The sequence below is a fragment of the Trichechus manatus genome, unplaced genomic scaffold (genome assembly GCF_000243295.1).
Source record: "Trichechus manatus latirostris isolate Lorelei unplaced genomic scaffold, TriManLat1.0 scaffold00055, whole genome shotgun sequence".
NCBI lineage: Eukaryota > Metazoa > Chordata > Mammalia > Sirenia > Trichechidae > Trichechus > Trichechus manatus.
Window position 1 is genome coordinate 12,598,519 of NW_004443991.1, and position 12,192 is coordinate 12,610,710.

The following is a 12,192-nucleotide window of genomic DNA, read 5'->3' on the forward strand; positions in this document are numbered from 1 at the left end:
ATCTACAGCTACGGTAGTCAAAACAGCCTGGTACTGGTACAGCGACAGACACACTGACCAACAGAACAGAATCCAGAAATCCATCCAACTACTGTCACCTGATATTTTACAATGGTCCAAAGTCCTTTAAATGGCGAAAAGACGGTATTTTTAACAAATGGTGCTGGCAAAACTGGATGTTCATCTGTAAAAAAATGGAACAGGACCCATATCTCAAACCATACACAAAAACTAATTCAAAATGGATCAAAGACCTAAATAGAAAGCCAAAAACTATAAAGATTATGGAAGAAAAAATAGGGTCAACACTAAACAAACAAACAAAAATCCCATTGCCGTCGAGTGGATTCCAACTCACAGTGACCCTATAGGACAGAGGAGAATTGCCCCACTGAGTTTCCAAGGAGTGGCTGTTGGATTTAAACTGCTGATCTTTTGGCTAGTAGCTGAGCTCTAAACCACTGTGTCACTAGGGTCAACACTAGGGGACCTACTGTACGGCATAAATGGGATACATATCATAACTAATAATACACAAACACTGGAAGATAAACTAGATAACTGGAATCTTCTAAAAATTAAACACTTACGCTTATCAAAAGATTTCACCAAAGGAGTAAAAAGAGAACCTACAGACTGGGACAAAAAATTTTAGTATGACATATCCAACAAGGGTCTAAAATCTACAGGAAAATCCAATACCTCTACAACAGAAAGACAAATAATAAATTAAACAATGGGCAAAGAATATGAACAGACACATCACCAAAGAAGATATTCAGGCAGCTAACAGACACATGAAGAAATGCTCTCAATCACTAGCTATTAGAGAAATGCAAATCAAAACCACAATGAGATACCATTTCACCCCAACATTACTGGCACTAATCAATAAACAGGAAATAACAAATGCTGGAGAGGTTTCAGGGAGATTGAAACTCTTCTGCATTGCTGGTGGGAATGCAAAATGGTGCAATCATTTTGGAAAATGAGATGGTGCTTCCTTAAAAAGCTACAAATAGAAATACCATATGATCTAGCAATCCTACTCATAGGAATATATCCTAGAGAAATAAGAGCCGTCACACAAATAGACGTATACACACCCATGTTCACTGCAACATTGTTCACAACAGCAAAAAGCTGGAAACAACCTAAGTGCCCATCAACAGATGAATGGATAAACAAACTATGGTACATACACATAATAGAATACTACACAAAGATAAAGAACAATGATGCATCTTCGAAACATCTCACATCATGGATGAATCTGGAGGGCATTATGCTGAGTGGAATAAGTCAATTACAAAAGAAGAAATACCATATGAGACCACGTCTTAGTCATCTAGCGCTGCTCTAGCAGAAATACCACAAGTGGATGGCTTTAACAAAGAGAAGTTTATTCTCTCACAGTCCAGCAGGGTACAAGTTCAAATTCAGGGCGTCAGCTCCAAGAAAACGCTTTCTCTTTCAGCTCTGGAGAAAGGTCTGTGGCATCAATCTTCCCTTGGTCTGGGAGCTTCTCAGCGCAGGAACCTCAGGTCCAAAGGATGCCCTCTGCTCCCAGCACTGCTTTCTTGGTGGTATGAGGTTCCCATATGTCTCTGCTCACTTCTCTCTTTTATATCTCAAAAGAGATTTCCTTAAGACACCATCAGTATAACTGCTGCTAATCCATCTTATTAGATCATAGTGACTGAATTTACAACACATAAAGAAATCACATCAGATTACAAAATGGTACACAATTATACAATACTGGGAATCATGACCCAGCCAAGTTGACAGATATTTTTGGGGGACATAATTCAATCCATGACATACCACTATTATAAAAACTCATAAAAAGGTTTACACATAGAAAGAAATGATCTGTGATGGTTACAAGGGAGGGGAAGGGTGAGGAGGGAAAAACACTAACTAGACAACAGATAACTGGTAACTTTGGTGAAGGGTAAGACAGTACACAATACTGGGGAAATCAGCACAACTTGACCAAGGTAAAGTCATAGAAGCTTCATAGAAACATCAAATCTCCCTGAGAGACCAAGTTACTGGGCTGAGGGCTAGGCACCATGGTCTCAGGGGGCATGTAGCTCAGTTGGCATAACATAGCTCATAAATAAAATGTTCTACATCCTACTTTGTGGGTAGCATCTGTAGTAGCTTTCAAACTTGTGAGAGGCCATCTAAGATACATCTACTGGTCCCATACATTTGGAGCAAAGGAGAATGAAGAAAACCGAAGACACAAGGGAAAGATTAGTTCAAAGGGCTAATGTACCACAACTACCACAGCCTCCAGAGACTGAGTTCAGAACAACTAGATGGTGCCTGGCTACCACAACTGACTGCTCTGACAAGGATCACAATAGAGGATCCAGGATAGAGTGGGAGGAAGATGTAGAACAAAAGGCAAACACACAAAAAAAAGACCAGGCTTACTGTTCTGACAGAGACTGGAGAAACCCTGGGAGTATGGCTTCGGACACCCTTTTAACTCAGTACTGAAGTCACTCCTTAAGTTCACCCTTCAGACAAAGATTGTTGTTTTTGTTGTTAGGTGCTGTCTAGTCGATTCCAACTCATAACGATCCTATAGGACAGAGAAGAACTGCCCCACAGAGTTTTAAAGGAGTGGCTGGTGGACTTGAACTGCCAATCTTTTGGTTAGCAACCGAGCTCTTAACCACTACACCACCATGGCCAAAGATTAGACAGGCTTATAAAACAAACAATAACATGCGTAGTTCAACCATGTCTACAAGACTAAATGGGCACACCAGCCCAAAAGCACATATGAGAAGGCAGGAAGTGACAGAAAAACTGGATGAATGGAAATGGGGAATCCGAGGTAGAGAAAGGCAGTGTTGACACATCATGGGGTTGGCAACCAACATCACAAAACAATACGTGTATTAACTGTTTAATGAGAAACTAATTTGCTTTGTAAACTTTCACCTAAAGCACAATTAAAAAAAAAAAAGGATTCAATAACAAGACAACCATGGGAAGTGTAGTACCTGAATTTCAACATGACCACGTAGAAAGAGGAAAAGCTTACTCTGCTAGAACACACATGTGTGTAGTTACTAGGATTTCAGCACAATAAAGTTTTACAGAGTCAGAGATAATAAATTTGGATCACACTAAACGAAACCAAACCTGCTGCTATTGTCAATTTTGAATCATAGAGACCCTACAGGGCAGAGTAGAACTGCCCCACGGGTTTCCAAGGAGTGGCTGGTAGATTTGAACTGCTGACATTTTGGATGGTAGCAGAGCTCTTGACCACTGTGCCACCAGGGCTCTTTATTGTTAATATTAAGCTTTTTCCACCTTCATTTATGATTAACTTCTGGAACTTTTCAATAACCCTTCAAATTCCTTCTTAAAATGTAAGTAATTATAATTCACAAATTAAATGATACGATGACAGGGAATAATGGGGACAGGGCAAGAGGACAAATTATTTCTTGAGGTCACTCCTAGTATGACAGTAAAAGCATGTCCAATCCATGGTAATTTTTTGAGAATAGTATATCATGTACAGATGCTTGATCTGGATTATTAACCATTTGTAGGATTATATGGAACTTAATTCCAAATTGTAAATTCAAATGAACAGTTCTTAGATGATTACCCATTAGACCTGAGTTAGGAACTGTGTCTTACTCCTCTTATTCATCTTTGTAGCCCTGGTAACTGACTTACTACTTACCTTCACTTCCAAGGAATCAGTAAGGGGGTTCAGTGGTCTTCTAATCTAAACGTCTTGTTTTCACAGTGAAAATAACTAAGTCACTTAGTGCAGAGCTCTATCATCCTGATAGCTAAAATGGAAAGCCTGATGGACAGGGGTCAGGAGGTAAAAGCTCTAGGTCCATTCCTATTAGTTTGTGTAGCCTTGGACAAGTAATTTAACTAACTTTTCTGAGTTATGTTTCTTCATCTAAAAACTGGGTTATTCAGCTAAAGGATGTTTTAGTTGCTTTGAGGCACTAATGTGCAATGACTTACAGATCGCTCTAATCTCTATGAATGTGAATAAATCTCAAGGTGTTATTTAGACAGTAAAGTTTATCTCACCAGGATTATATCTGAATTCTTATTGTTGGTTTCAACTTGAATCAATGCCTTACATTCCTGAATAAGGTTTTGACTCTGCTTCCCTTTCATTTCCCAAGAAGAAGCCTACAGCAAGGTATAAACAAAAAATACATGAGGATTAGTAGCAGTCGATGGTACACATTATACCAACTTCATTCTTTCCTTCATCAGCCTCTATTAACTGCAGATGTCTGTAGGGTATATAGAGAAAATTCCATTTCTGATCTTTGCCCTCAAGAAGTGTATTATTTAGACTTCTGGACAACATGGCGCTATAGTCAGAAGCACCACAGCATCCTTCCACAGCAAAGATTAGAAAAACTAAGTCGAACAGAGTCATACATCAATTCTGAAACCCTAACCATCAAATGAAGAGATAAAGAACTCAGCCTAGCACCGAATGGAATAAGAAACTGACCGAGAACAGAGCATGAGGAGAGATACATGCAGAGGTCCCCTATCAGCTACCACAGCACGGATCTGCCATCTTGGACTCCTAGCAGAGATCAGTGAACAGGAGGTATGAGAAAGCAGCTTCACAGAGCTTCCAGCAGGAGACAGAACAACCGGTAACCTACAATATAGGCTTTCCCACCCCCCACCCTTCTTCACCGCCATTTAGTCTCCTCTGCTTCCTACAGCCACAGTCTATTGGCTGGGAAGCACGAGCTTCCCCCCAGCGCTGCTTGGATTCCACCTGCCCACACTGGCCAGCTCCCTGAGTGCCATTTGTTGGCTGCTGGTGTTGCTTTTTTCCCTTCTTTAGATTTCTTCCTTGCATCTCACCACTTTCCTCTTCTTTCTCTCAAATACCTGGCTCCGTGCACCATCTTAGCTTCTTCCTGAAAGGCTGTGAAACACTGCTTGACTGTGAAACTGCTTCCTGGCCCATACCGCCATGCTGGTGGGACCCCCGGAGCTTTTTTGTTTGTTTGTTTGCTCTGATTTGTTCTGTTTTGATTTGTTTCTTTGTTTCTTTTTCTTTCTTGGCTTGGGAGCCCCTTCTAGCCAGGCAGTACTACGTGGCTTGGAAGCTAGTCCCTTACTCTGCACAGACGCACAGGGACATCCCTGGAGGCATTTCTTTTTTCTTGTTTGTTTTTGTTTTTTTGTTTTTTTTTTCATTTCTTTGTTTAGTTTTCTTCACTGTCTTATTGCCTTTTTGTCTTTATTCATTTCCAGTTTCTTGATTTATTCATTTTTTCTTTTACCCTTTTTCTTTTTTTTTCATTTTTGTCTTTCCCCATTTCTCAGTCTCTCATCTCTCCACTCCAATAGCAAGCGCACTTAGCACTCTTTTTTGTTTGTGTGTATGTCTTTGGCTTCTGTTCCTCTCTCCTCTCTTTCATCTTTCCCATGCCCATCATAGCTCCACACATCACAATCTATCCCCTAGTTCCTATCTACCTGCACCGTGTGCTGAACATCACACTCCCAAGCAACACAGGCACGGCCTACTGGAACCTGCCTTGCACTGATTCCTGGTCTGCACTGTCAGCCCTAGTATGTGCCACAAACAACCCATCCCAGCAACTCCTCTTCAGCTGGACTTGCCCTGCTGTACCATACCTGAGTGACTGACCCTGCCCATTGGAGAAGAAGGTGAAAAGTATCATGCCCACAGACGAGCAAACAACAAAGAACGTACAGCCTGCCTGCTCAGACATAACCAAGTAAAACAAAAAAGCAGGATGAAACAAACAAATCTACAATCAATAAACGAGGAAAATAACCCCTGAATGCCCTGAAGACAGCAGAAAATATCAAAAGATTTACAAAAACAAGACAGGATGGTTCCAGTAGGCATCCAAAATAAAATACCAGATGACCCTCCAGTACAAGAAAAGGCACTAGACCTAACTGATAGGGAATTCAAATCTCTAATATTCAGAATTATCCAAGAGTTGAAGAAAAAAACAGACAAAAATGAGGAAAAAATAAAAAAATTCATGGAAAATAAAGACAAAAAATGGAAGAATTCAAGAAAATAATACAGGAACAAAATGCTAAAATAAATTCACAACTAGAAATCATACAAAAACAATTAGAAATCCAAAAGATAAACAACAATATTTCAGAAATGGACAGTGTCATAGAAGAGCTGAGGAGCAGGTTTGAAATGATGGAAGATAGGATCAGTGAAATTGAAAACAAACACTTGCATACAACTCTGAGGAAAAAATCAGAAAAAGAATGAAGAAAAATGAAGAAACCCCGAGAATTATACAATCAAAAGCAAAAATCGGTGAGTGATCAGAGTTCCAGAACAGGAAGAGACAATAGAAAACACAGAGAGGATCACGGAAGAACTGCTGACAGAAAAATTCCCCAATATCATGAGAGATGAAAAACTGACCATCCAAGAAGCTCAATGAACCCCATATAGGATAGACCCCAAAAGAAAATCACCAAGGCAAATCATAATCACACTCGCTAAAACCAAAGACAAACAAAGAATCCTGAGAGCAGCTCGAGAAAAACAAAAAGTCACATACAGAGGAAAGACAATAAGACTAAGCTTGAATTATTTGGCAGAAACCATGGAGGCAAGAAGGGAATGGGATGACATATATAAAACCTTGAAAGAAAACAATTTCCAGCTAAGAATAATATATCCTGCAAAACTCTCATTCACATACGACAGTGAAATTAGGTCATTTCCAGATAAATGAAGATTAAGGAACTATGTAAAAACCAAACCAAACTTACAAGACTTATTAAAGGGAGTCCTTAGATCTGAGAACAAAAAACATCAGACCACAGGCTGCATACAGGACACAGGATTGTACTAGCCAGATACCAACCTAGGAAACGAACTCTTAAGGACTAGGCAAAACCAAAAGAATTACAAAAGGGAACCAGAGAGGTTAACCTGTAAATGACAACAGCATCAGAACAATAAAAGAGGGAATAAACGGTGTAAGTATAGAACCTTCTAATGGAGAGGAAGTCGAGCGATACCAAGTAATAATAGACTGGTACAAATCTAGGAAGATAAGGGTAAATTTCAAGGTAACCACGAAGAAAGTTAACAAATGTACTCCTCAAAACAAAGAAGAAAAACAAAGTATCAGTAAAAACAAAACCTACAAGAACAAAAGAAATGAAAAAAAAGTCCACAAACAAAAGGAACTCAGCACAGGAGAGTAACAGGAACAAAGAAAACGTCAGCACCACAGGAAAAAAAAAAAAAAAAAGCACTACAAAATGCAATCCCACTCCTAGGAATACATCCTAGAGAAATAAGAGCTGTCACACTAATAGACATACGCACACCCATATTCATTGAAGCACTGTTCACAATAGGAAAAAGATGGAAACAACCTAGATGCCCATTAACAGAAGAATGGATAAACAAACTATAGTACATACAATGAAGTATTATACAAAGATAAAGAACAATGACGAATCTGTGAAGTATCTCATAACGTGGATGAAACTGGAGGACATTATGCTGAGTGAAATAAGTCAATCACAAAAGGACAAAGATTCTATGAGACCTCTATTGTATAACTTATGTAAAAGTTTACACACAAAAAGAAACAGTCTTTGTTGGTTATGAGGGATGGGAGGGATGGGGTGGAAGTAAACAGGTAAGTGGTAACTTTGGTGAAGGGTCAGACAGTACATGTTACTGGGGGAAGCCAGCACAACTTGTACAAGGAAAGGTCATGGAAGCTCCATAGACACTTCCAAACTCCCTGAGGGACTGAACTGCTGGGCAGAGGACTGTGGGGACCATGGTCTCAGGGAACATCTAGCTCAATTGGCATAACACAGTTTATAAAGACAATGTTCTACATTCTACCTTGGTGAGTAGCATCTGGGGTCTTAAAAGCCTGTGAGCAGCCATCTAAGATACTCCACTGGTCTCACCCCTTCAGGATCAAGGGAGAATGAAGAGAACAAGATACAAGGAAAAGATTAGTCCAAAGGACTAATGGACCACAGCTACCATGGCCTCCACCAGATTGAGTCCAGTACAGCTAGATGGTGCCCGGCTACCACCACTGACTGCTCTGACCAGGATCACAATAGAGAGTCCTGGACAGAGCTGGAAAAGGATGTAGAACAGAATTCTAACTCACAAAAAAAAGACCAGATTTACTGGCCTGACAGATTGGAGAAACCCCGAGAGTATGGCCCCCAGACACCCTTTTAGCTCAGTGATGATGCCCCTCCAGAAGTTCACCATTCAGCTGGGGATTGGACAGTCTCTTAAAACAAAACAGGACTAACGAGGCACAACAGTCCAGGGACAAGGGCCAGAAGGCAGGATGGGACAGGAAAGCTGGTGATAGGGAACCCAAGGTTGAGAAGGGACAGTGTTGACATGTCATGGCGTTGTTAACCTTGTCATAGGGCAATATGTATACTAACTGTTTAATGAGAAACTATTTGTTCTGCAAACCTTCATCTAAGGTACAATAAAAAAAAAAAAGAATTATCTATGTGAGATCAAATTGACAACAGCAACTCAAAAGTTTTGATGGGAAGCCTAGGGGACAGTGAGTTGAAGACAATGGTGATGGAATAATTTGGAAAAGGATAGTGAGAATAGCAGCACAGCTGGAAGAACGTACTCGATGTCACTGCATTGTACATGTAGAAACTTTCTAAATGGTGTAACTCTGGCTATGTATATTTTCACCAAATCAAAGTCCTCAAGGTCGAGAAGGGAGAGTGTTGACATGTCGTGGAGTTGTTAACCAATGTCATAAAACAATATGTGTACTGACTGTTTAATGAGAAACTATTTGTTCTGTAAACCTTCATCTAAAGTACAATAAAAAAAAGAAGTGTATGATTTAGATAAGCACATATAAAGGTTAAATAACAATAACCTCATTGCTGTCGACTCATAGCAACCCAAATAGGACAGAGTAGAACTGCCCCATAGGGTTTCCAAGGAGTGGCTGGTGGATTCAAACTGCTGTCCTTTGGTTAGCAACAGAGCTCTTAACCACTGCACCACCAGGGCTCCTAAATAACCATACATAACAATAAAAAAGAATGTCATAAGGCAAATTAAGTATGAAATGAGTGGTAGAAACAAGGGGGCTCAACAGTGGACTAAAGGATCTGCAGTATTTTGCAAAGGATCTGCACAAATTACTATCCATATACTGAATAAATAATGTCTCATGAGTATATGGGAATTCCAGAACACTTAAATGTGTTCATGAGGAACCTGTACATAGATCGAGAGGCAGTCGTTTGAACAGAACAAGGGGATACTGCGTGAGTAAAGTCAGGAAAGGTGTGCGTCAGGGTTGTATCCTTTCACCATACTTATTCAATCTGTACGCTGGGCAAATAATCCGAGAAGCTGGACTATATGAAGAAGAACGGGGCATCAGGTTCGGAGGAAGACTCATTAACAACCTGTGATATGTAGATGACACAACCTTGCTTGCTGAAAGTGAAGATGACTTGAAGCACTTACTGATGAAGATCAAAGACTACAGCCTTCAGTATGGATTATACCTCAACATCAAAAAAAAAAAAAATCTCACAACTGGACCAATAATCAACATCATGATAAGCAGAGAAAAGATTGAAGTTGTCAAGGATTTCATTATACTTGGATCTACAATCAATGCCCATGGAAGCAGCAGTCAAGAAATCAAACGACACATTGCATTGGGCAAATTTGCTGCAAAAGACCTCTTTAAAGTGTTAAAAAGCAAAGATATCACCTTGAAGACCAAGGTGTGACTTACCCAAGCCGTGGTGTTTTCAATTGCCTCATATGCATGCAAAAGCTGATCAATAAATAAGAAAGACCAAAGAAGCATTGACACCGTTGAATTGAGATGTTGGCAAAGAATACTGAATATACCATGGACTGCCAAAAGAAAGAACAAATCTGTCTTGGAAGAAGTACAGCCAGCATGCTCCTTAGAAGCAAGGATGGCGAGACTTCTTCTCATATACTTTGGACACATTAGTAGGGATCAGTGCCTGGAGAAGGATATCAAGCTTGGTAGACGGTCAGTGGAAAAAAGGAAGACCCTCAATGTGATGGATTGACACAGTGGCTGCAACAATGGCTCAAGCATAAAGATTCTGAGGATGGTGCAGGAACAGGCAGTGTTTTGTTCTGTTGTACACAGGGTCACTATGAGTTAGAACTGACTCACAGGCACCTAACAACAACATATGTATATGTACACTGTTCTTAAAATGCATGTAGATGTTGCTGGGGGAATAAAATACATATTTATTTCAAAATATCTATGATGGCTTCCTCTTATTATGTAGCTCTTAAGCAATGGATGGAGCCCTGGTGGTGCATTAGGAGATCAGCTGCTAACCAAAAGGTCAGCAGTTCGAATCCACTAGCCTCTCCTTGGAAACCCTATGGGGGAGTTCTACTCGGAACTGACTTGATGGAGTGGGTTACCAATGGATAATAGACACACTTAGGATTATCTAAGATGTCTGCAGTCATTGTCATTTTTTGACATTGAAAAGTAGTTCTCATACTTGAAAAGGTGGAAAACAACTGGAATGTAAAATTTGTAATGCAAGGAAAGGTCTGTCTTGATTTGAATGGATAGAGGTAGGCTGTTAGCTTCTTGAGGGCAGAGGCTGTGTCCTATTGATCTTTGAGTCGCTAGTACTTGGCGCGAGTATTGTTTAATACATGTGTGTTGAGTGAAATGAATTAACAAAGGTCATTAAGAGAAAATTTAAAGGAATTAAAAGTTGTATACTTAGGAAATAAGTAGATTAATTTTATTGGGAGCCATGTTTTCAGGAAATGAGCTAAAATGTTATTGAGGATAAAGAAAAAGGAATCTTCTAGAAAGGCAGGGTGATAATAATAATTACCTAGATGAATAGTTAGTTAATTATCTCCATTAATAGAGATGAACACTAGTGTATATAGGCTAAAATATTAGCTAATTCCAGAGTCATTACCAGCAAGCTTTTGGAGGGCATGATACGATTTACTCGGAACATATCTGCCTTCCTAAATCTATGCTGCTTAGCCTAATATTACAACTTATTGCATTTCCTGCACCTCCTCTGTCTCATGGTGGTAATTCCTAATGTTGTGCCTACTAGAGAGAATGTTAGAAATTTACCACAATAATCCTCAGGTAATAATAAAAAACTGTTTTAATTGCAGTTTAAGATCTGATTAAATTCATTTTTTAAGTGTTTATAAGAAATTTCTCGTGATGGATCCACCTTCTAAATTTTCTTAAGTATAGAGTATCTTCTCAGGTGAAGTCATCTTACCTTTCCAAGAGTTGGTATAGAACCCAGCTTTATTTTCTCTCCTTCTACTCTCTAATGAACACTTTCTAGACTGGTTTCTACACTCATCATTCCAATAGCAAAAACATTCTTACTGAGATCATCCCTATTACTTCTAAGTCATTAAGTGACTAGAACTTTTTTTTGGCCTCCCAACAGAATGTAGACTCTCTGACCACCTCTTACTGAATCGCCCCTTCTTCCCTCTTGGCTTTCATAATATGACAAACTCCTGGTTTCTCCTCTTACCACTCAGACCATTTCTCTGACTGTGTACTGTTATCCTCTGATAGCTGGCCATAAAATGCTACAATTCCTCAAGTATCTGTCTTTTCCTTTTTTTCCTGTTGCCCTTCAACCTCAGTCATACTAAGCTTAGACCTACTGTCTTAGTCATGTAGTGCTGCTGTAACAGAAATACCACAAGTGTGTGGTTTTCATAAACGGAAATTTATTTTCTCACAGTTTAGGAGGCTGGAAGTGCAAATTCAGGGTGCTGACTCTAGGGGTAGGCTTTCTGTCTGTATTGGCTCTGGATGAAGGTCTCTTTGAAGTTCTACTCCTGGGCAATCATCATGTGGCTTGGCATCTCTCTTCACCCATCTCTGCTTCTAGCTTGTATTTATCTCTTTTATATCTCAAAAGAGATTGAGTCAAGATATATCCTGTCTTGTTAACATGACAAAGACAATGCATTCCCAAATTGGATTATAACCACATGCATAGAGGTTAGGATTTACAACACATATTTTTGAGGGACACAGTTCAATCCATAATACCCACCTATATGAAAATACCTCACAAGTTTGT

The 12,192-nt window shown here is 39.6% G+C and overlaps 1 protein-coding gene across 1 annotated transcript in view; it reads right to left on the reverse strand.

The window, feature by feature from the left end:
• Positions 1-12,192, reverse strand: part of MORC1 (MORC family CW-type zinc finger 1) — a 246,592-nt gene that overhangs the window by 59,762 nt on the left and 174,638 nt on the right. The window contains exon 20 of the mRNA XM_004378174.1: positions 4,093-4,197. Within this exon, the coding sequence (XP_004378231.1) occupies positions 4,093-4,197 (105 nt within the window). The remainder of the gene's footprint in view (positions 1-4,092; positions 4,198-12,192) is intronic.